The sequence below is a fragment of the Lathamus discolor genome, chromosome 3 (assembly GCF_037157495.1).
Source record: "Lathamus discolor isolate bLatDis1 chromosome 3, bLatDis1.hap1, whole genome shotgun sequence".
Classification (NCBI taxonomy): domain Eukaryota; kingdom Metazoa; phylum Chordata; class Aves; order Psittaciformes; family Psittacidae; genus Lathamus; species Lathamus discolor.
This window is the reverse complement of record NC_088886.1, coordinates 91,878,090-91,903,674: the sequence shown is the minus strand read 5'-3', so window position 1 is coordinate 91,903,674 and position 25,585 is coordinate 91,878,090. Positions and strand designations below refer to the sequence as shown.

At 37.3% G+C, this 25,585-nt stretch overlaps 1 protein-coding gene across 1 annotated transcript in view; it reads right to left on the bottom strand.

Moving 5' to 3' along the window:
- The window catches only part of KCNH7 (potassium voltage-gated channel subfamily H member 7), a 243,728-nt gene that overhangs the window by 42,247 nt on the left and 175,896 nt on the right, over positions 1-25,585 (bottom strand). Inside the window, exon 7 of the mRNA XM_065670557.1 lies at positions 10,376-10,801. Within this exon, the coding sequence (XP_065526629.1) occupies positions 10,376-10,801 (426 nt within the window). The remainder of the gene's footprint in view (positions 1-10,375; positions 10,802-25,585) is intronic.

The following is a 25,585-nucleotide window of genomic DNA, read 5'->3' as shown; positions in this document are numbered from 1 at the left end:
GAAAGTATTTATGATGCTTCAGCAAAGGTATGTGAAGTGGTAAATGCTCCATCCCTGGCAGTGTTCAAGGCCAGGTTGGACAGAGCCTTGGGTGACATGGTCTAGTGTGAGGCATCCCTGCCCATGGCAGGGGGGTTAGAACTAGGTGATCTTAGCGTCCTTTCCAACCTAAACCATTCTATGATTCTTAGATTCTATGATTCTATGCCTGTATTTGGTCCTAACTTACAGACTCCTTGCGATACTCTGGCACAAATGTCATAAAAGAGAATCAATATGGCAGAAATGTCTCAAAAAGTATCTTATTCTGCAAATATTCCTGTTTGTAATGGTCCAAACACTCTATACAGGTAAAAGAAGATGAACCACTGTGAACTGAAAATCATGGAAAAGTTATTGTTGCCATATCTCAGATTAATTTGCTTTTTGCATCTTTCATCCTGGAGCTTGCAGATGTAGTAGTAGAAGCCATTGATAAAAATATCATACCATTAAAAAACTACAGGTCAGTTATAAACCAGGAATGTATTCCAAGACTTTTAGTGCAGACCATACTATGATTCATTGCAACCTCTTTGAGGCTCTGATCTTTTTGAAGTTTTTAATGTAAATTTATGATTTTCAGCCAGTGATTTGTACTTGTGCATTCCTTGTAAAAGAGAGAGACAGCACTGTAAATACTAACTACCTGATTTCAGAAAGAACTCAGCCACCTTTTTATCTCCATTAAATCTGAACATATGTTAAAGTATTCAGTAAATGTCAAGACTGAATCAGTTTTCAATATGGTTTTTTCCTTCCTTTTTTTAACATGCATGTGTACTACATAACACAACTGGAAAAATTTTCAAGCCTTACAAACCACTCTGATGGTAGTATGTGTCATGTTAAAGCTTTCTTGAAGTGACTGTTAGACTAGTTTTTTATGTTTTATTAGATCCTTGCTTTTACCATGTTTCTGAGTAATATCCAAAAGCCTTTGGAACAAAAAGGAGGTTTTCCTGTTTTCATTTGTCACCGAACAGCTCAATATATTGTTCATATTTTCCAAGTAAATGAGCAGGAAGGTAATGTAGGCTAACACTGGGTAACACTCCTTGGTTCAACTTAATGACACAGAAAGTAATTTCAGTGTGAATTTCTCATTGCCACATAAAGGTGGCTGTTTCATTTCTTGTTACCTCAACAGTGTGAAAGACCATATTCTTCAAAACTCTGTGCCTAGGCTGAGCTTCAGCATGTGAATATTGCCATTAGGTATGGGTTTTTCTTTTTGTAAGCTAGATCAGGCTTAAATATTTATGATCCCTTAAGGAAGAAAGCAATCACAAGAAAATCTAGCATTTTTTTGTTAGTGGAGTATTGGAATAATTTTATCACAGATGTAGTAATTTCTCTACAGCATTCAAGTGGCAACATTCTTACAGTGCCCCTTAAATAGATCAGAAGGTAGACTGTGAATCCAAAATATGTCAACACTGTTCCACCCCATTCTTAAGATAAGACTTGCTAATATTATGCATCCTCACTGTCAATCCCATGCTTAGATACTGTATCAGTTTGAGCTCTGGAATATGCGGGAGGAGTATAATACAAGGAAACTCCATTTCTCAGTATGACTGAGAGTAGATATGCTTTAAAGCATCAAGAAACTCATCCTGAGTTTGAATTTTCTTTAACACAGTAGGGAAGCTTTGACACTAAAATACAGCCGGTGGCAGAGGCAGACTCCTTTCACAAGACCAGGTTGCCCAAAGTCCCATTCAACCTGGCCTTGAACACTTCCAGGGATGGGGCATCCACAGTCTCTCTGGGCTGTGAGGCTGTTCAGTGCCTCACCACCCTTGCAGTAAAGAATTTCTTCCCAATATCTACTCTGAAACTACCCTTTCAGTTTAAAGCCATTTCCACTTGTTATATCACTACATGCCTTTGTAAAAAGCCCCCATCCAGCTTTCTTTTATGCCCCCTTTAAGACCATCTTTAACAGGTCCATGTCCTTCTTATATTGGGGACCTCAGAGCTGAACACAGTACTCTAGGTGGGGTCTCACGAGAGCAGAGTAGAGGAGGAGAATCACCTCCCTTGACCTGCTGGTCACACTTCTTTTGATGCATCCCAGGATACGGTTGGCTTTCTGGGTGACAAGCACACATGTTGAGCTACTTGTCAGCCATCACCCCAAAGTCCTTCTCAGGACTGCTCTCAATCCATTCTGTCAAATGCCTTGCACAAATCCAGGTAGATAATGTCAGTTACCAGTGCTGTAATCCTATTATAGAAGGCCACCAAACTTGGCAGTCATGATTTGCCCTTACTGAAGCCATGTTGGCTGTCACCAATCAACTCCTTATTTTCCATGTGACTTAGCATAGCTTCCAGGAGGATGTGCTTCATGATCTTGCCAGGCACCATGGTGAGACTAACTGGCCTGTAGTTCCCTGAGTCTTCCTTTTTTCCCTTTCTAAAAGTAGGCATTATATTTCCCCCTTTTTCAGTTAGAGGGAATTTCACTGGACTTCCATGACTTCTCAAATGTGATGGAAAGTGGCTTAGTCACTTCATCCACCGATTCCGTCAGAACCTGCAGATGCCTCTTATGGGGTTTCACGGACCTGTGCACCTTCAGGTTCCTTATATGTTCTCAAACCTGATCATCTCCTACAGTGGGCAGTTCTTCATTCTCTCAGTACCTGTCCTTGCCTTCTGAGGCTTGTGCAGTGTGGCTGGAGCTCTTGCCAGGGAAGACTGAGCCTTCTCTATGACCTGGGTAACCAGGTCACCCCTTTCTTTTCAGAGGGGGCCTGCATTTTCCCTAAGTCTTCTTTTTATCTCTGATGTATGGATAGAAGCTTTTTTTGTTGCCTTTGATGTCCCTGGGCATATTTAGTTCTATCAGACTTTAGCTTTCTTAACCTGATCCCTGGCTGCTTGGGCAATTTCTCTGTATACTTCCCAGGCCACCTGTCCTTGCTTCCTACACCCTGTGTAGGCTTCCTTTTTGTGTTTGAGTTTGTCTAGTTGCTCTTTGTTCACTCAATACCTTTTGATTTTTTTTCTAGCTATAGTACAGGAGGGAGTCCTGCATTAAGAAGTGTATTGGTGTTTTTTTTTAGGCCCCTTTAGATTGACTAGCAGGTCTCAACTGATCCATGCCAGTCTGTTGTTTTCCTTTCCTGATTTCTTACACCTGGGGATTGAAAGCTCTTGTGCTCTAGGAGAATAATCCTTCAAGATCTGCCAGCTCTGTTCTGTTGCCTTGTCCCTGGTCTCTGAGGGTAGTTTCCCAGGGGGTCCTAATTACTCCTTCAAGAGCTGGAATTTTGCTTTCCTAAAATTCAAGGCCTTGACTTTACTCTTCGCCTGATGCATATCAGTCAGTACTGCAAGCTGAGGGATAGAACCACATCTTTAGTTGTTTTAGAATAATTATTGAGTTCTACTAATTAGAAGCTTGAGAAAGGTTACAGTTTGTCAATTATTTTCCCTTCCATGGAAACAAATTACTTTCTAAAAATGGGAGTTCATGGATACTACATTTTCTAAGTATATATATGTGTAAATATATATACTTACATATATTTTACAAAATCCTTATATATTACAAGGAGGTATTCTTAATCACCTATTATCTGATTAGACTTCTTTTTTAATAGTGAGATTGGTTTATACCCTCAATTTCTCAAGCCCTGATGCTGAAATGACCACAGCAGCAGCCTATTTTGATGGACAGCAATTGATTGCATCATGATTTGAAAGAGGAGGGCATCAGTCTATCTGATTGCAGAGTGTAATTCAGAAGTTATTATTGTATCAGACTGGGAGAGGGAGCTGGTATCACCTAATTAATTATCTGCATAAATATTATTCTGCCTGAGCAAAAAGCCATTTATGACTCATGACATACTCACTGATGGCCAAACCCTTAGGTTTACTTTAGATTATTTTTTTTTTAATTTCTTTCTTCATGATATCCATTTTTGCTAATGTAGAAATCTATAGTGTCATCTTGGTTTTGTCTCTTTTTTTAAACCAAATAACCCCTTGACCTGTATGTGTAGCTCAAACTGTCTCTTCCAATGTGCATTAATGTGTATTTGCTCACACAGTATTTCATCTCCAGTTTCTCGGTATTGTAAGGTCCTCAGTTTCTCAATAAATTCCTATTTTCTATATTTTATGGTAAAACCATCATCAACCTTCTACATTTTTTACAGCTTGTAAATAAACTTATTAAAATAAACCTATTAAATATGAGCACTATAGCATCAATCATAGTTGACTTTTTTCTCTCTCTTGGAAAAATCTCTAATACATGCCAGAATTTGGCCTTTCGGTCTATGCTCCATTACCTAAATAGCCTCTTCTGAGCACTGTGTCATTGTTGAAGATCTTTATGATATATGGATCATGATATTGAAAGTGTTAGTACAAATAGCAATTAAATAAAAATATTACAACTAATCCAAACTTCTTATTTACAGCAGGGTACTGGTACTTCAACTGCTATTGATAAAGGACTTCCAAATGGTCTACAAATAACTGCCTGCTCTAGCTGTGCTGGTGTTCCTCTTTGCTTCATCTTGAAAAAGAATTAAGGGAAGAAAAAGTTGATACTAAATGCTTTTCTGGTATTAGCCAGCCACCTAAATAATTTGCAGAGACTCTACCCTAATGCTGCATCATCCAGTGACTTGCTAAACTGAGCACAGGAAATTATATTAATCTCTTCCTGAGATGTTTTCTGAGCTTGATTTTCAAATATATTTTAATTTCGAAGGGGATAGTGTACTGATTCTATCAGTGTAGATGCAGTCAGGACTATGATGTTCAATCTCCAGTTCTAGAAATGAGGGGCTCTTTTTAGTTTGCTTTAACAGATGCACTGTGTAATGGAGTGAAGATATCAGAACTAAGAGGAGTACTTTGATTTATATGTCTTCATTTTAGCCAAATCCCATCTATTTTCTTGATTTATTCCTATGAATAGAAGACGCATTCACTTTTAAATTTTGTTACTGTGCTGGATATATACATCAGGATGTATTTCTTTTTATTTTCTAAGGCATCACTTTTCCTGTTGATGGGCTTTTTAGCTCTGTAAAATATCTCTGATCACTATTATTTGTAAAAACAGAAAAAGGAATATGCTTTTCAGCATATTTCAGCACAGTGTTCTCTCTGGCCTCAATTTAATAAATCTATACGACTTTTTTCTTGCTTGTATGTTTTATTGCAGTAGGTTCTAGATGAAAGGTAAGAAACTCTGGTTATCTATATATCCATATGATTTTAACCTTCAGTGTACCTGTCTTTGAAATGAAAAGCTGATCAATATGTTAAAAAGCACATTATTTTAAATGCATAGATCTAAAAATATCTAGTAAACTTTAGCAGCATTCCACTTGTACATGCATCTCATCTAAGTGTGTGCTTAAAGGATCTGAGTCACTGCAACTATTATTTGTTTAAAACCTAACCTAAGCTCCTCAGCTGAGCAGAATGATTAAAAATAAACTACAAAAAGAGCAGAAAGTAAAAAGTCTATCCCAAGTATCAGGGATGCCACTTAACGTTTACAATGCATGCACAAAAAAAAAGAGAATGGTTTACTACCAGCCATGATAATTTTGTGTTGAGTCTACTTAAAGTAAAAAAAAAAAGTAAGATTATATTAATTCCTTATTTTAGAAACTGGAAAGTTAAATGTCTTATTCTGTTATTTTCCTTTGGCTGATAAAGTATGGCTGAAATAGAAGCATTCAGATAGGGCTGCATGTGGTATTTGGATTATTATCTCTTGCCCTTTCCAGACTCGGTTTGGTATCAAGGTGTTTTAAAGTTGGGTGAGCACACATGCAGCTCTCTTTGGAGCTTATGTTGTTTAATAAAAAGACTATTCAGTACAATTGTTCAGCAGGGATCTTATCTGAAGAATCTCCAAATAACAAAAAAGACCTATTTCATAAGACAACCTTATGACTGAAAAAATTCTATTAAATGAAAAATGCTCCATTGTAATAGTTTTATATTTGCTTCTTCTTGCTAAACTATCAAAAAGGGATCATAAGGGAAATATTATAGTTAGTAACGCAGGAAACAAAACTGTAGTAAGTAGCAGCTTAGAAAAAGTGATTGACATATTCAACAACCTGAATGAGAGGGAGAAGTCATGATGACATGGTGAACTGGTCATAATCTGTATAGTTTTATTGCTGCTTTGGTAAACAAACTGGTTTTTCCAGATAGTGAAACTGTTCAATTGCTAGGTTTAGAGGGAATAAAGAATTAATTTACTTGCACCTTCAATACTGAAAAAGTAATTTCATGGTCCAATAATTGCTGTTACAAGTTTCATGTTTCTATATTTGTGCACTCACCTGTCAGAACGTACTTGTTTACTACCAGTCTGTAACATTATCTTATGTTAAAGTTATCCCTTTAACAGCACTTTAACACCTGGCACTTTACTTTTAACATCTGTAACAAGGGGAGATGCGAAAGAATGAGGTTCAGGGTCAAATCAAAAGAGCTTTGGAATTGGCCCCTGTTGTAATTCTTGATGTTCCACACTTCCAATCACTGAATGTAATTTTTGACAGTGATGAGTGCTCAGGGATCAGAAAGGGATGCAGACCGCACCTGAGGAGGAATGATGTGGTCCAAGGTAGAAGCAGTGTAATTGTCAAAATGTTTGTCTTTCATGTGTCTGTGGTATCAAAACCACAGAAAAAAATCTGCAGAAAGACTGAGACCTACTACAGATAATGAATGCAAAGTTGATCAAATTTCCCTTGAATCTCTAAGCTTTTTAGTCACCTTCTGAATAAAAACGTTCTCTTTTGGGAGGCTGTTAACGTTTCCTCTGTCCTTGATGTTACTGTCTCTCTTCTTATTGCATTTCCTTAACAAAATTTATTTCTACTGCGTTTTATTACCTACATGTTTCTCCAGATTCTGCATTTACATTGTGAGTTCATTAGGAATGTTACCACAAATTAGACCACATTATTATAATGATTCTTCAATTGTACAGGCGACAGGAACACATTTTCATTATATAAAAATTAAGAAAACAGTTTTAAGAAAAGCATGACTGGTGTTCATCTTAATTCTGGAATTTTTAAGGCTAAATATGCTCACAAGATTCTCAAGGTGCATGTAGGTATGTGCCAGTTGTTTTATACTGTCCTGCAAAGGCATACTTAATGAACTTTAAATGTAATCTATGACGGTTGCTAGAGTATGCTCAGAATTAAGATCAGGCTTTTGGGGTGGTCATAAAAGTATTTGCTGTCACAGCAAATGACTTTAATAAAAATGAATTCATTTTAAAATGACAACATTTTTATATTATCTGTATTGTGACATGGAGGCTTAATGGGATATAGCCCTGGAGGGCAGGGGGGGCCAAGACTGTTGGTTGATATTCAAGGATCACCTGCTACAAGCTCAGGAGTGCTGCATCCCAACTAGAAGGAAGTGCAGCAGGAGGGCCAGGAGACCTCCTTGGATGGATAAGGAGCTGCTGAGGAAAATTCAAAGGAAAAAAGAGGCTTATAAAAAATGGAAGCAAGGACAGGCGGCCTGGGTAGAGTACAGGGATGTTGTCCGGGAAGCTAGGGACCAGGTTAGGAAGGCTAAGGCCCAGCTAGAATTAAACATAGCCAGGGATGTTAAGGATAACAGGAAGGGATTCTACAGGTACATAGCAAACAAAAAACAGACTAGGGACAAAATAGCCCCCTGAGGAAGCTTTTCGGGAGAACTGGCTCCACAGGATTTGGAGAAGGCTGAGGTTCTGAATGACTTCTTCGCCTCGGTCTTCACTGGCAAAGGCTCTGACTGCACCACCCAGTTCTTAGAAGGTAGACGCAGGGACTGTGAGAACGAAGACCTTGGGTTCACTGTAGGAGAGGATCTGGTTCGAGACCATCTTCAAAATCTGAACGCGCACAAGTCCGTGGGACCTGATGAAATCCATCCGCGGGTCCTGAAGGAGCTGGTGAATGAAGTTGCTAAGCCACTGGCCATCATATTTGAAAAATCATGGCAGTCAGGTGAAGTTCCCGACAACTGGAAAAAGGGAAATATAACCCCCATTTTCAAGAAGGGGAAAATGGAAGACCTGGGGAATTACAGACCAGTCAGTTGAAAAACTACAAGGTGCTTGGTGACAGCCAGCATGGCTTCACTAAGGGGAAATCCTGCCTGACCAATTTGGTCAGAATTGATGGATAAGGGTAAAGCAGTTGATGTCATCTACCTGGACTTGTGCAAAGCGTTTGACACTGTCCCACATGACATCCTTCTCTCTAAATTGGAGAGATATCAATTTGATGGATGGACCACTTGGTGGATAAAGAACTGGCTGGATGGCCGCACACAAAGAGTTGTGGTCAATGGCTCAATGTCCGGCTGGAGACCGGTAACGAGTGGTGTCCCTCAGGGATTGGTGTTGGGACCGGTCTTGTTTAACATCTTCGTCACTGACATGGACAGTGGGATTGAGTGTGCCCTCAGCAAGTTTGCCGATGACACCAAGCTGTGTGGTCCGCTGATGCCAACCTTATGAAGTTCAACCACGACAAGTGCAAGGTCCTACACCTGGGTCGGAGCAATCCCAGGCACAGCTACAGACTGGGCAAAGAAGAGATTCAGAGCAGCCCTGCGGAGAAGGACTTGGGGATGCTGGTCGATGAGAAAATGAACATGAGCCGGCAGTGTGCGCTCGCAGCCCAGAAAGCCGACCGTATCCTGGGCTGCATGAAAAGGAGTGTGACCAGCAGGTCGAAGGAGGTGATCCTGCCCCTCTACTCTGCTCTTGTGAGACCTCACCTGGAGTATTGTGTGCGGTTCTGGTGTCCTCAACATAAAAAGGACGTGGAACTGCTGGAACAAGTCCAGAGGAGGGCCACGAGGATGATCAGAGAACTGGAGCACCTCCCGTATGAAGATGGGCTGAGGAAGTTGGGGCTGTTCAGCCTGGAGAAGAGAAGGCTGCGTAGGGACCTAAAGCAGCCTTCCAGTATCTGAAGGGGGCCTATAGGGATGCTGGGGAGGGACTACTCATTAGGGACTGTAGTGACAGGACAAGGGGTAACAGGTTAAAACTTAAACAGGTGAAGTTTAAATTGGATATAAGGAGGAAATTCTTTCCTGTTAGGGTGGTGAGACACTGGAATCGGTTGCCCAGGTAGGTTGTGAGTGCTCCATCCCCGGCGGTGTTCAAGGCCAGGTTGGATGAAGCCTTGTGTGGGATGGTTTAGTGTGAGGTGTCCATGCCCATGGCAGGGGGGTTGTAACTAGATGATCTTGAGGTCCTTTCCAACCCTAACTATTCTATGATTCTATGATTCTAAGATCAGTAAATTTTCATGCTAAATATGCAACTGCTGATTAATTTGTAGTTTTTCACCTTTCTTTTCTCATTTAATGAGATTTACATAAGGTCAACAGAACTGTCTCTTTCCCTTATGTCAATACGCGCAAAAATTATTTTTAAGAAATATATTTGTGTCCTTTGAAAAGTGAATGGTTCATATTTTGCTTGGTTTGCTGCTTTTTTTTTTAACTGCTGTATTGTATGCATCACAAACCCCCCCAATTCTCTACTTGTCAGTTCACTTTTCATCAAAAAAAATGTTGTAACTTTAGTCCTTTTTAAATTAAATAAAATTCTTTGGAAGGAGGCAGAACTGGGTCAGGCACCCAGAATATAGTGTATGCTTTATATATCTTTGGGCAAGTTTTGGATGCATATTTTGAGTACTTTTTAACCTGTCATACAGAAGGGGTGAGGACATCTGTCATGTCTGGCAAGGTTAACCCCATATAATCTTTTTTCTTTCTTTTGGTAGTCCAAATTCTTGATAAAATAGACAACAGACAAATCTTTTTGTTAACTAGTATACTTCACACTACAACTCCTCTGTTTCACACTGAGTAAGCATCTGACCTAAAGATTTTGAACAGAGAAAAATTATTTTAATGCTTTAATGCAAACAAAACACTTATATGCATTATGCACAGTTTTTAAAAAGCAAGCAGCAAATACAAGAAGAAGTTCTTAAATAACAGCATTTGAACAAATCCTTCATAAAAGATATATTTATTTCATTATTTGTAAAGGCAGTGTCAAATGCGGTGTAACTGAAAAATACTAGCTGAATCATTCAACTTGTTCTCCTGCCATTTAAAGCTATTATTCTACATTATTCTATTAAGGAAGGTTTAATTTTAGTTTAACTTTAAAAGATGGGGCAGAACTACTAAACAGCTATTAACTGGCAAGCAAAAAGTATATTAGGATATACAGATTATAGTAGTAAAGTAAAAATTTAAGATTTAAGATTTCGTATTCATTTAAGCTTACCTCTTCAGAGCCAGAGCCAAAAATCAGCAGGTCAAAAGGTATTGCAGCAACCATGTCAATTAGGAACCAGCCTTTGAAGTAGTGAATTGCTATTTTTGCTGGGTCACTTACCACTTCTTCATTCTGGTTCACATATGTTGTTCTGAAGTTTATCAGAATGTCAATGATAAACATAATATCCACAATTAAGTCTACAACATTCAGTGGGCTGCAAGAATATCCACACTCTCTCCTCTTCCTTTCCTCACTATCATTCAGAAGGAAGGCAGCAGAGTAAGGGGTGAATATGGCGGTGTATATTACCAGCAACAGAATGAGCCAGTCCCAGACGGCTTTGAAAGGACTATAGTGCAATATAGTAAACTTATTGATGCGAGGTGTCTGGAGTTTATATTCTGGTAGAACATCAGCCCCTAAGGACAGAACCTAGAATGAGAAACATACTATGTCAATAATCAGACAGAGTTTCTGTTTCTGCTTTCTGTAAACTTAGCAAATACAGAACAAAGTTTAAACATACTATATTGTTGGTTTGTGGATTAAGCTTCAATTACTTTGTGTTTTGTCAAACTAAGCCTCTGTGAAATTCATGATCTCTGCCAGGTTCAATAAATTCATCGACAATTTTACACACTAGGTTGATTCTTGTTCCCTACCAATAAGTGGCATGTCTGGTCCATAAGATCTACATAATTAAGCATGTCATCAGATTCGTTTATCTACCACTTGGCAACCTTGCCAGCCTGTTCATGGCCAGTGAATGACTTTTCTTGCAGTGATGTAGTGGTTTTTTCCCAAAGAGAATCTATTATCATAGGCTTAAATTCATTACAAGTCTACTCATTAGAAGATGTTCAGGCAACCAGAAATGAAAAAGTGAAAGAAAGCTCTGTGAGTGTCCTTGCCAGCCATCTCCACTTTGAGTTTTAAACTTTTACACACAGATAAATTTCACTGAGGCTATAGTTCTGATACAGCTAAAGTGTGACAAAGAAGGCTTTCACAGAATTATTGCCTTTTGCTTCACTTCTACTTTTGTCAGTGCCTAAAGCTTGTTATCATTCCTTTAAAAGTATGGATTTGTTATCTGTTGGCATTATCTAAGTTGGATTTCAATTTTATTTGGAAGGGATTATGTTTGTAAGCACTGCTTGATTTGCTGGCTCTAGAAAATGACATGTTTGCTTTGTTGCAAAGAACAAATACAGTGTGGGCACCAGATAAAACAAATTTCTTTTGGCTGCTCTTCCAGTCTAACTGAACCCTGACATGAAGGAACAAAACCTTTAAAGATAAGAAGGTAAATTAAGTTTTCGTCCTTATTCAGTGCTTGGTGTAGTTATAGAGACTGTCAGGACTGATGTTAATTACTGCCTTCTGTGCTGCAAGTGCTCTCCAGATCCTATGGGACTCAGATTGCCACTTCATTTTATACAGACCAATGAATATCACATGGTGACTACCTTCAGTTACTAGCTATTTGGGCAAGTGATATATTCAAGAAATCTTATACCCATTTTCCACTGTTACTTCTGTTTACTCCTTATCCTCCTGCTAATTAAAAACAAAGTAATGACAAAGAATTATTATACTGAAATGAAATAATCACTGGAAGGACAAATATGTTGTCAGCAACATTGCCCGCTTTTATTTGCTTTTTGTTTAGCAGTGAATAGTTTGGGATTTGAGATTTCAGCTTGTTCAAGATTGAGGAATTTCATACTCAAACATAATTTTATAAGATTATAAGGGTCAGAACACTCCTTTCTGTTTACCTTTTGCAAAAGCAAGAGTTGTATAAACCTTAGATCCTATCCTTGGTAATCTAAATGGCACTTCTTATTCAGTGAAGCTCTACTCTTAAAATGTTGTGAGAACACCAAGGTTAATAACCACTCTTCTCTTTTGCACTGTGAAGAAAAGAACTATTAAGCCATCCAAAAGATTTTATGGTACCTTCAAGCAGCCATTAAGCACCATGCTGAGGTGATGACAGAGGCTGTTCATCTATCTTTTATATTGTAGCTAGGAGTTGCACTTAACTAACGGTGCTAGCTATTTTTCTATGCATTAAACACAGTAGCTGACAGCAAGCTGAAGCATAGGCATTGCTTAGTCTTTCAAGCAGTCTTAATACTTTTAGATCCCCACCTGGTGAGTTCACAATAATGTTTTCCTAGTGTTTGAGAGCAGTGTGAGTATACATGGCAAAGGAGCTGCTATTTATAAAATTTATATCAGTGTTCTCTTTCAGGATTCTCGGGCAATGAAGGAATTGGATTAGACAACAAGAACAATAAAGCTTACTTCACATTTCTTGCCTTTGCTTGAAAATTGCAGCCAGTATACTTCACTTCAGAGCAACGCTTAATGTAAATTAGACTTATTCCCCTGAAATATGGCTCCTATTCTCATTTTAGTTACATTTATTGTTAGGTTGGTTTGGGCTGAGCTAGGTGAAATTGAAGAGCAAAACAAAACAACAAAACAAACCAATAGGGCAAAATGTGGGAAAAAGCAGTATAAAAGTTGTAATAGCAGAAATTGATCTAACTTTTCCACGCTATCTTTTTAGACAGACACAAAAGCAGAGGCTGACTGATGGCTGTGAGTTTTATATTTATAATGTGATATAGAACTTTACATTTTGCATTGCTTGCTCCCATGCAGTGAGAAGTGAAAACACTCATTATGTAACTATTTTTATTTGCTGGATCAAGAGAAAGAAGATGAAACTTTGTTTCTTGAATAAAAATCACAGTTGCACATCCATAAAAAAGAGAAAACACATTATTGGGTTTCATGTTGGCAGTTTCTATGAAAACTGATTGAATATGAGATTTCAGTGTTCATGGAATCTATCCTTTTGCTTTGTGTAACGTACTTGCAAGGCTTGGGTACTGATGTTGGCTACTCTTGGACATCATGGCTAGATAGAAGACTTCAGTGTACTTAGTGGTCTAGTCAAAAGACCTTTACCATTGCCACTTGCTTAAAATAAATGTTGACAAATTCACTGCTAGTGACATTTTATTAACTTATCTCTTCTGGATAGTGAAATTTTCCTTATAGTTTGGATTGTAAGACATATGACGACTAAAGTATTGCAACATTAAAAAGTCTCTGAACCTTGGGACATGATATGATAAGAAAGCCAAACTTCCTTGCATTTTACTAAAGAGAAGACTATAATGAGAAGTGGCAAAAACCATACTAGCTCCAATGAGTTTTCTCTTAAAAAAAGTTGAGGGGTATTCCACCTTCATGAAATACTATCTCACATTGGTTTTGCTGGTGAGAGGGGGAAAGTATTTATAACTGGTGTGTTTTACAAGCAATATTAGGTGATAAGATTTATTCTATTTATAGTGAGAAAAATTCAAAGTTAAAGAAACTGCTTGTGTTTTGCCTTTGAGTAAAGAACTCTGATCTAAAATTCAACTTTTCATGTGTGTTCCTGTTTATCCTATTCATTGTTAAACCATTACTGCTGCAAGTTAGAAGGCTTTTCATTCAAACCCCTTTTTTTCCATAAGTCTTGCTTTAGGTGCTTCACACAGAGAGGGCTGGTGAACATCTTTTGCTCTTTCTAGGTTCATGTGTGCACTTTCTAAGATCACAAGTTCAAGGTAGCATTTATTATAGAAGGGCTGCAACCAGATACATAGAAAAATATGGAGCGAGATCAAAGTAAATGTGACAGATTCTCACAGGTTTAGGCAGATTTGTCTTTCTGAAGTATTTGGTAGCTCTTAGTTTCTCAAAGATACTTCTTCCTTGTACAATTTCTTTTGTAAAACAGAATATGTAGGCAAAATGCTAGGCAGGATGTTGGGTGATCTGGTCTCTGCCACTGAATTTCTTAGTGATCTTAGGCAAGGTGACATTTAACCTCTCTAAAATCTGTCAAATAGAAAGGATAATATTTACCTACTAAGCTGAAAGCATCTTCCAAAGAATAATGTATGGAAAGCATCCATAAGAGCCATTACACAACAGTTACTATAAATTATCAACATTCTTACTCCTCTAAACTTAGTTGATTATTTTTATTTCTAAGATTAATTCACACAAGTGTTAGTCCTCTTCGCATTTAATTTTGAATTTTTAACCTAATGGGGACATCAAGTTTATTTTATTTCCAGTTTGTTTTTATTCCCTGCATGAAAACTCTTTGTTTTCATTATCTATTATGCAAACTGTACAGTTTCAAGAGACTCTGACCCATATTGCTATGTATCACTTGTATATTCATAAGTTTTGTTCTGAGACATTTTCAATTTAAATTTGTTAAGGAATGCAAATACATACAGTAAAAACCAAAGAACTAGAAACAAAGAAACATAATAGTGCATTAATAAATCATAAATGAAATAAATTATAAGCCATCTGTTATGAATATCACCACAAACTGTTAAAGAAATACTTCTGTCAAACCACTGCAAGGATTTACATGATGGTTTCCTAGCTATTGCTATTTCCTAGCACTGCTTGAGAGCCAAGTGTGGGTTTAGGGTTATTATATGATGTACCATGGTTCCTGAAGCAACTGTAGAGCTATGCAAAGCACATGAACATGGAGAACAACCAAGAAAGCATGCCTGATGCTTTCAAGTTGTACTGAAATTATTCTGTGAGGATATTGTGACTACATAGACTACACACTATAAGCAAGTTATTCAGAAAGCATTGGAGCTTTTGCACTTTCACTAGGTATTCACAATATTTTTGTCCTGTATATTTCCAAACGGACAGCAGATACCTGGTTAACGTACGCTCACACAAATGATACGTAGCATTTTTAACATGTAGGTAAGACCTTTTATCAGTGGCAGAGCTAAGGCACATTTGGAAAATTTGAAGAAAGAGCAATGTTTAGAGGTGACAAAATGAGAGGTATATGAGTTGAGGGAAGCCCAATGGTTGTAAGGTAGATGGATGCTGAGTATATCTATGAAAAAGGTGGATGCGGAAGTTTGATGGGTGCAATGCTTAATAAATTAGCTTTTCAGAAAGGCACTTTCCTATGTCTCATGACAAAGTGTGTTTCATATGAACTATATAAATGATGTAGCTATAGTCAGTACTAAATAGTGTTTTGTCACTACTGCTTTAGCCACAGATGAATTAAGAAAGCTTTCATTAACAAGGTTAGCTCTTGCATAGCATCTTTCATTTTAAGAGAATTTTGTAAATATATAATAAAACTCAAACTATATAGTACCAAATTACTTGGGGACTTTAAAACAAACATTTATCTCAACCACAAAACATCTTGCATAAAACTGTGTAAGCGGCTACCAGTGCACTCATTGGAATACAGTGTTAAAAAGATTTATATCTAGGAAGTACTGTGTGACATGAAAAAATATTATTTTGCTAATATCTTGCTGGGCTCAGTCCAGCGCTAGGTGCACAGCCCTGACAGATGAATGGATGATCACTCCTCCATCTTTAAGTCAGGGAAACTGTAGCAAACCAAGCAACATGTCAGCTTCTTGTATGTCAAGAGACTTAAATATCTTTATTTTGAGTAGGTATTGAAAAGGCCAGGTTGGACGAAGCCTTGGGTGGTATAGTTTAGTGTGAGGTGTCCCTGCCCATGGCAGGGGGGTTGGAACTAGATGATCTTACGGTCCCTTCCAACCCTAACTATTCTATGATTCTAAGAAACTTTAAAATTTCTCATTTTATAAAGTGTATTCAGCAGAGAAGATATGAAATTTACATTATAATGTAAACAAGATGATAATGGAATCAGGGTAGTTCTAATAGAGGCATTATTGTGGCTCGTCAAAAATAAGAGAAGGAATTCGGAACAACTTTCAACTTTTTGGATCTTCTAATCCAAATGTACCTCAAAATTAAATCAGAAGCAAAAATGATCCATACTTGCTATCTGAATATGGAAGTGGAAGGTGACTACATTAATGAAATGCAAAGCATGTTCTATTTTCTCAGTGAACATAGGCAAGAAGTGATATGAGAACATTCATACCCTTCTCATTTTTATAGGAAATTTCCATAGATTATTAGTCTAAATTAATCTCAATTACCTTTAAGTAATTTCCTCAAAAAATTAACAGGTATTGGATTTTTTCTTTTTTTTTTTTTTTACCCAGCAGTATTTTTAACTCTGTACAAGTTTATTGTGATTGACTAAAAAATCAAGGTAGCATCTGCTAAATTACTATTCCTGTTCTCTGATGCAGTTCATGGTGCAGAATGAACACTGCCAATATTATCCAAACCCCCTTAAACCTTGAGTAAAATATCTTCCTTTTAACAGGAAGTTTTTAACTCATTTCCAGATCTTTATTAACAAGGCCAATAACAGTACAAAAACCCAAGAAACATGAAGGAGACATAGAAGCTAAATCCATATTTCTCTAATAATTACCCCTATTTATAACGATCATAGACCGTACATCTGAACGACAGCACAGTTCAAAAATTGAAGCAGTATTACTTCACCTTTAAAAGAGGATATGATTTTGCATTGGAGATTTCATTAGGTTTGTGGAACTACTCTTAATATAACCTTTCCTGGCTCTCTTTCCTCCTGTGTATTAGCTCTGCTAAAGCTACCAAGCTATAAGTAGCAAGGACATCTCTTCACCTGTCTTCTCTATTCATACCATCACCGTGAGAGCCGTACAAACTGGACCTGCTAAAGAGATCTCTGAATCTAATAAGACCAAAAAATAAATATTACACAAGTACTAGTGAACAAATGGAAATTAAATCAACATTTGCTCTCTGGTGGTATGCATTACATAATTCCCCAGAAGTCTGTAATGTTCTTTCATATTTCAGTTATCTTGATAATCATCTTCCTTGATGCTGACATAAAAAACGGATAAGATTACACCAGTACTGAAAGAAAGCTGAAGTGCTTTTGATTCAGTGCACCCTCTGTACACAGCATTACATGCTGCTTTTCACATATTAGCATAAAAAGGCATTTTTACATATAAAAGATACTTTCACATGTTTTTCAAAGGATAGCCACTTAACAGCCTCTTCTTAACCAAGAATTACTAATGCTGGGGAATGTTCATACTTGTCTTCTTGTTTTACTCTTTTGTCTGTAATAAATATTTTAAAATTATGTAGTTGACAATTTGCATATAATGCCAATACTTACTCTATCAGGCAGTTTGAAGTATAATCATGAGGTGTCATAACACAGGTGTTTTAATGTCTTCCATATCTTTTTAATTTAAGCTTTTGTGAAAACAAATCTGCTGCTATGTGAAATTATGACTTGTCCATGCCTGTTCTGTATGTTTTCCATTTGGGAAAACATATATGATATGAGAGGATATAAACCTTTCTTATTTAAACAATGGGCTAGATATTATTTTGTTTGTGGGGTCACAAATAGCACAGTGGTTTGGTTTCTTTTTTGGACTATGCCCAAATATTCACCAAATGTAATTTGAGGTAAGTATTGAAACAGCAGTTTTGTTATTATTGGCTGAAGCTGAAAACTCAAAGCTTAGCTGAGTGTATTTTAATATTTTTTTGTTCCAGAAGTCAATCTCCAAATAAATAAACCTTTATTGAATACATCAAAGAGAGACTTTGTGGCATTCTCAACCTAACTGCTATGCAGAACCACTGGAAAGGGTTTTGGATATTCAGTAAATTAGTGTTTTGGAGGACGTGTGATTTGGTAGGCAATGAAAATCCTATTTGATTTAATGTTAAGTAATTTTTATGATAAATGTCAAAAAATCTTGTTGTGGTTTAAACCCAACCACAAAAGCTCGTTCACTCACCCCCCCACCCCCCCCCCCCCCCAACCCTCCCGCTCCCTGAGGGATGGGGAGGAGAATCAACAGAATGTAACTCTCACGGGTTGAGGTAAGAACAGCCCAGTAACTAAGGTATAACACAAATCACTACTGCTACCACCAATGACAATATTGACAAGAGAAAATAACAAGAGAATACGATACCACCGCCGAACGAGTTCGACCCCCCTGAAGAGAGAGTGTGCCCTTCCGGGTAACTCCCAGTTACCTCCCTGGGCATGACGTGCCGTGGTATGGAATACCCCTTTGGCTAGCTTGGGTCAGGTGTCCTGTCTCTGCTTCCTCCCGGCCTCCCCTTGTCCCCGGCAAAGCATGAAACTCACAGAGTCCTTGGCCAGAATAAACATTACTTAGCAACAATTAAAAACAATCGGTGTTATCAGCTCTCTGCCCAGGCTGGAAGTCAAAACACAGAGCTTGCACCAGTTACTAAGAAGGAGCAAAATGGCTACTGGTAAACCCAGGACAAATCTCAGTGAAGTTGAATGCTAACCCTGTTTGGTAGTGTTAAGATTTAAAAAAAAAAAAAAAAAATTCTGAGACCTAAAGTCTTCATGTATTGCCATAAAACATGATTTGATATTGGTAAATCCACAAAGAATAGACTGACACTGATTTAAAAGGGTCTTGGTCATGTATGAGTGTATCAATCAATGTTGCTGTGACTGTTCAAGTTACATCAGTTGAATTGTTCTATCTCTGCCTTAGGTAGTTGAGTTACTATTCCATCTTTGACGCTTTTGATATGGATTTGCTGGCAGAGGTGAATATTTTGCTGCCTGCATGGCTGCTTTCTGGTGTTCTGATTCATAGAATCATAGAATCATAGAATCATAGAATCATAGAATAGTTAGGGTTGGAAAGGACCTCATGATCATCTAGTTCCAACCCCCCTGCCATAGGCAGGGACACCTCACACTAAACCATCCCACACAAGGCTTCATCCAACCTGGCCTTGAATGGAGCACTCACAACCTACTTGGGCAACCGATTCCAGTGCCTCACCACCCTAACAGGAAAGAATTTCCTCCTTATATCCAATTTAAACTTCCCCTGTTTAAGTTTTAACCCGTTACCCCTTGTCCTGTCACTACAGTCCCTAATGAGTAGTCCCTCCCCAGCATCCCTATAGGCCCCCTTCAGATACTGGAAGGCTGATCTGCAACTTTTGTGAGGCTGAAGCTGCAAGCCTTTTCAGGCTGAAAGTCTGTCATCTCAAGCCTACTTCAAAACAACTGGTTCATAATCACTTGTTTCCTCCAAGAGAGAAGAGAAATGCTGTGTTCCAGCCTTTGCTGGGAAGGCTTGTGGGAAACAACATTGTGCAAGTAATATATTGCCAACAGGGCGTTACATGGCTCTTTGCTGTCCCTGTTGGCTGAAGTTTTAACTTTTGTCTTCTGTAGCTTCAATGTTATAGTACTGTAATAGAAAGTTGCTTTTGAACTGGAAATAGAGGGTCTTTTAAAAGACACGTTAAAAACCCCAATATAAATATGTGAATTAGAAAATATGTGAATTAGAGTGTATAGTTGTAAAATGGGGTAGTTATATAAGGATCAGCCTGAACATCAGAAAAACCTTTACAGTTCTTATTCTGTGCATCATAAATTTGTATTCTAATATTTTTAGAGTTAAAAATTATCTCCCTGTATATGTTTCTTCTCTGGTCTTCATATTTTCTGTTTAGAGTGTCTTTAAAATACATTTCATCCTACTCATGATTATACTTTACACCCTGTCACCTAAAATATATGATGAAATGGAGAACAAATTCAAGATCTGGCCCTATGGCTGAGGCACGCACTCACGCAGTACATCTTTTCATCAGTGACATGATCCATCTGCATACAGTGATTGCCCTGAAATTATAGCAGCTGTACTGAACAGTTATTGGAGTCTCACTAGTGCTTGCACCATATAAAAGTAATTATATCCATGAACACTGAAATCTCCAGAAATCAAATAGTACACCAGAGAACAAAACCAATACCACAGGACCAAGCAAAGAGTCAGGACTCATTATCAAGTTTGACCTTTCATGTGAAGCGAATTACGAAACTATTCATGGGCTTAAATATTTACAAAGATTCCTCATTCAATTAGTCTCCATTTGATAGGGTAGCATCCTTCCTTGTTGATGACAAAAAATTCCAAATCTGACTCAGATTTGAGAGCATTGGGACTTCTTGAGAGTGCTGAGTGCCTTACAGGCACTGAAGCCATGAAGCATCACATTTTCTAAAGACTATCAAATAATTAGGTTAATCTATTCAATGTATTTAAATACATAGTAACCCAAAATCTTCAGCTTGTCAAGGAAAGTTATGCATGCCATTATATTAAAGAAGTAGAACAGACTTTTCATGCTTGTTCCTTATAATTGTGCAGGTTTTATAGAATAATATTTATGTGGTTATCACTGTCAAGCAAAATTGCTTCATCAAACTTGAATACATGTAATAATTTAGAAAACTCCCTATCTCTAACCTATCACTTATTTTTTCATATGATATATGAAGATATATATTAAAAGAGAGGAAGTATTTTTATGGTTAATTTTCAATCCATTATTTTCCATGACAAAATTAAGAAATGGCTTATAGATGTTAAACCTCAGGAGCCTCTTCCTGCCAGTCAGTATGTAATTACTTTCATGTTAATGGGTAATGCATCATCAGAGCAACACTTGGAAGCATACAAATTTACTGAGTGCACTTTACTGAACTTTAAGTCATAAATTAGTGATATACAGATTAGCAAAGAAGGAGATATTAACAACCAGCTATTTTTAGCAAATGTTAATGCCAGAATATTTATTAAAAGTTGTGTAACCCTCTTCTTTAAAATTCACTATAAGGTGTTATTTCAGAAATGCCATCATTCAAAATACCAAAGAGTTTGTGAGTTATTTGTTGCTCGTTTGGCAACACTAACCTGTTAAAAAACATTCATATATCTGACAACAAAACATCAAGGGACACATCTGTAATAAGGGCTTAAATTATTGCAGTGGTTTTTAGTCACTTAAAGGATATTTTCTATCACTTGTTCATCATATAACCAAAAAACAAAAAGATTTTGTGCTCAGTGATGTTATCACATCTTCCTCACAATATATATGAAAAACATATCTTTCATTATCCATTTAGACTGGTTTGGTAGCTGCCAAACATTTTGATGTAGAACATAAAGGCTGTAAGAATAGCTGAATTTCATGAAGTGAAAATGAAGCAGCTACATCCATAGTTTGGTTTTATGTTTATAGTACATACTGACGTGATTGTCAAGAGTAAAGGAGAAAGGGAGAAAAGATCCATATGAATACATTCAGATTTAAGTTTATCCTTCAGTCTCATAGTAAATATTGTTTCCATAATCAGCAAAATAATCAAACTTTAGTTTCTAGAAATCTTTGTTATTAGACACCTTAGTATTTAAAAAGGTGTGAACTGCAGTTGAAACTGCTTTATTAGCTGGGGAAAAGCTTAATTTAGAAATGACCATCTTCCCTGTAGCTCTTCAGTGTTTATGCCTAATGAGCATATCCTAACCCGGTTCACTTAAAGGAGACATTTAGTCTTAGCATTCTGCTCAGGTTCCTCTCTTCACTCTGCTTCTATGAATGTTTAGTGTATTACCCAAACTTCTACCAAATTTGGTCAGTAACCTTCTAATCAAAAAGCCATTTGGCAAGGGGAGATGTAACAGATTGCATACACATGTAAACACAACGTGACGATACAAATCACATTCACTAGCAGAACCAACTTATAAATGCATGATCCAGAATCCTAGAGCTACCCATTCAGTTCATACCAGTTAGGCAGAGAAAAAGGTGTAGTTGTAGCCATAGACTGGCAGACAAACTTGCCTTTCCTCAGCGACTAGCTGGATCTTACATTAGACTTTTTTTTTTTTTCTTATTTTCTTTTTTTTTTTTTTTTTTAATGTAAAAACATATTTTGTTTTTGAGAATTGTGCTAAGACAAGGTAGGACATTCATGATGATTCCTCACTAGCTACTGTGGTACTCTAACAAAAATGTGTCAGCACAGCATCAGTGAACCAAAAATAACTCCCTGGGAAGCTCTGTCTCACCTGTGTTATGCTAAACTAAGTTCATGTTCAGGAAAGAACAGGACCTTTTATTTATGGATTTAACCAGGGTGATATGGGAATCTTTTCAGTACTACGGCTGCTCACATGTATGACTGCAGGCATCAAAAGCTCAATCCAGTGGAAAAAATGCCTAGGACAGAAGCCTGACTATAAGCTTTAATATTCCTTGCTTTCTTGACTGATTGATTTATCTCATCATTGTGTAAGCTACAGAATGGGTCATTCACTATTGAGTTTCCTTAGCTTACTTGGTATTGTAGGCATAAAGACAAAAAGTAGACAGCATAGCATATTTGGAAATTACTATCCTATACAGAACTTATTTTTCAAGCTTTGTTTGAAAGCCTAAAAGGAGGCTACAGTCTGTGTGCTATCCTAACAAAATTAACCAAAACAAATTAGCTGGCCTCTAACAACTTCTACATGATGACCATGAACTACAGGCACTGATTTCTTGCTCACTTCCAAGCATCATTAGAGACTAAGCTGCAGCAAAAGGCTCTCCTTTGATTATAGTTTTCTATGGTTAACCCACCTACAAACCCTGTGAACTATGCTTCTGTGAACAGAACAGATTGGTACAGATGAGAGACCATTCCACACAGCAGTTCTTTTGTTTCAAAAGAGAGTAGGTTTCTTCATAATTAATAGAATTCATACTAAAAGTGGGACATTTTCAAAGAAGATGGCTACTCAGACTAAAAAAAAAAAAAAAGAAAAAAGAAAAGCTGTGAAATGAACTTTTCTTCTCATTTAATGAATGTTTCTCATTTATTAGTAGTATTCTGAACACGCTGCCTGCAGCTGAACATATCTTCTCATGCCAGCTTTCAAGATGAAAAGTAGTTATTGCAATTTTCATATGTAAAAGGATGCTGTCTTAAGGTAAAATTAGCAATCCTTTGAATAGGAAACTTATACTTGAAAATACACCTGAAGTACCTTAAAGACAATTCCACCATGTGCACAATGACATATTTGTTCTACTGTCGAAGAAAAACAGACTTATCAAAGATAAATCTAATAGAAGGCCACCCTGATATTAGGAAAAAATTCTTTGAGTTCTCCATGTACTGTGAATGCCAAATAAATATTAATGCAATTCAGGTACTTTATTTCAGATAGATCTGAATTTTATTGTATATTTCTATACTCTAGATGGCTTGAACTAGCCACTTTCAGTAAATATTTTCTAGAGATTTTTGTTGTGCAATGCCCATTAATTTTATGCTATGTATCACAACTATACCACCCATAACACTCAATAAATGCTTTGCAACTACATGTTATGACAGTGATTAGCACACTATTGCATGAAAATAGTATTTGAGATTCAATGACCCTTTGATTTTTGATTCATACAGCTGGTTCCAAGTTTTTCTCTTATTGTGATTTTATTGATTTCTCACAATAATTTATTTTCCTCCTTTTTTTTTATTTTTCTGAAAAGTATTGTCTCTGAACTATTCTGAGTACACACCTTTCTACTGATCTATTACCAGCTACATTATTAATTACATTATTAATTTTAGGGGCACTCAGAAATCATCAAAAAACATCCTGGGCTGACTTGGCTTTATTGGTCTTTTCTTTTTCTTACTGTTTCTAATCCTATGAAATAAATCCCAAGCTGTAATAAACCTAACAAAAAAAAAATTTCTTCAGCTGCCAATACATCAAACCCAACCAACCCACATGCTTCTTCCCTGTCCCCATCCCAAACCAAACAAATAATAGTTGTGCTGCTGTTTCTCGTTTATACACTTAAGGCCACCTGGTTTCTAATCAGCAGTAGAAGAAAACTGCTTTATAATTATCACCTTACTAGCTGCAATTTCTGCTCTCATATATAGTTTATTCCTCATTTCTCTCATTAGTGATGTGTGGGAACCTATTTCCTTGAAAAAGTTAATCTTTCAAATTACTCACCAGTTTTTCACTTTGCATATTAGCTGGTATTACATTTAAGGGAAAATGTGCAACTTGCAAGGAATTAATATTAAATTGTTAGCAGAACATATCTGCCTTTTTCATCTGATGAAAATTACTTTTAAGAGGGGTGAATATGTAATTTCAGGTACATGATAAATATTGCCTGTCCAGGTTGTGGCATTTTGTGGCTAGATCCAGCACTGATACTACAGTGGGTACATGTGAAGTGTCTGGCACTAGAATGGAATTCAGAATACAGACTGTTTGAAGGGCAATGACACTCAGACAGGGAAGGAAGAGTCTGGAGTCTGAGTGCCTGGTGCCCAAGGTCATTTCTGTGGATTTTTTAACAGATGGTCATTTATGTAAGATAAGTAACAGGCAAAATACTCTGGGACTACAACCCAGGACTGACCCTTTTTAAGTAAGTACCCTAAATGTTAGCTCTACCATCAATGTTCCTTGCAAAACGCCAGCTCCTTCAAGCCCATGAGTTCCCCAGCCTTCTACTCTCTTCCCTCCCTCTTTCTGCACACCAGCTGCTATTGCTATCACTGGGTGTTTTTCTCTAGCAAAATGTATGCTTATACAGACATAAACATAGAAACTATTTCCTGAGTTAACATGCTAACCTCCTGACTTTGATATAAACTTTGAAGTTACGCTGGTTTGAGTAGGAGGTTGGGCTAGATGGCCTCTAGAGGTCTCTTCCACACTACATTTTTGTATCATTCTAAGGTTATGTGAAAGAGATTGTGGCTCATTTCATGGCTGTTATAATGCAACTTTAACCACATGTCTGAAAGATATTATTTCAGGATGTGAATGCCAAGTGGATCAGAGGATTCTGACAGTTCTGTGGATCTCACTGGGGCTTGACAGGGGCAAAACAGGGGCTTCATTTCTTGCAGTTCTTGGTGGGACAGTTCTGTTGGGTGTCAAAACTATGGTTTCAACACAGTAACCTACCAAGCATAGAAACTTCCAAAGTCAATCCACCATGAAGTGGGAGTTCTGGACTTTAGAGCTCCAGCCTAGAGAAATCAGGTTTGCCTAAGTACTGCCTACACCTTTGTTTTTATCAATATTACTTATGTTGTAGGGCATTAGTTCTTACACTGTCAACATATTCATAAAACTAATTATTTTCTGTGCAAACTACAATGAACTACAATGCAGTCTGAAGGTCTGTGTCTGCCTATTCCCCCTCCCCCTCCCCCCCCTTCTCCCTCACTTATTTGCACAAGAGAAGAATGTTGCTTTGGAAAATGGACTAGTATTAATAAAAAACAAACAAAAAAAATCATATTTTCCATTCCATGTTAGCATCACAGAA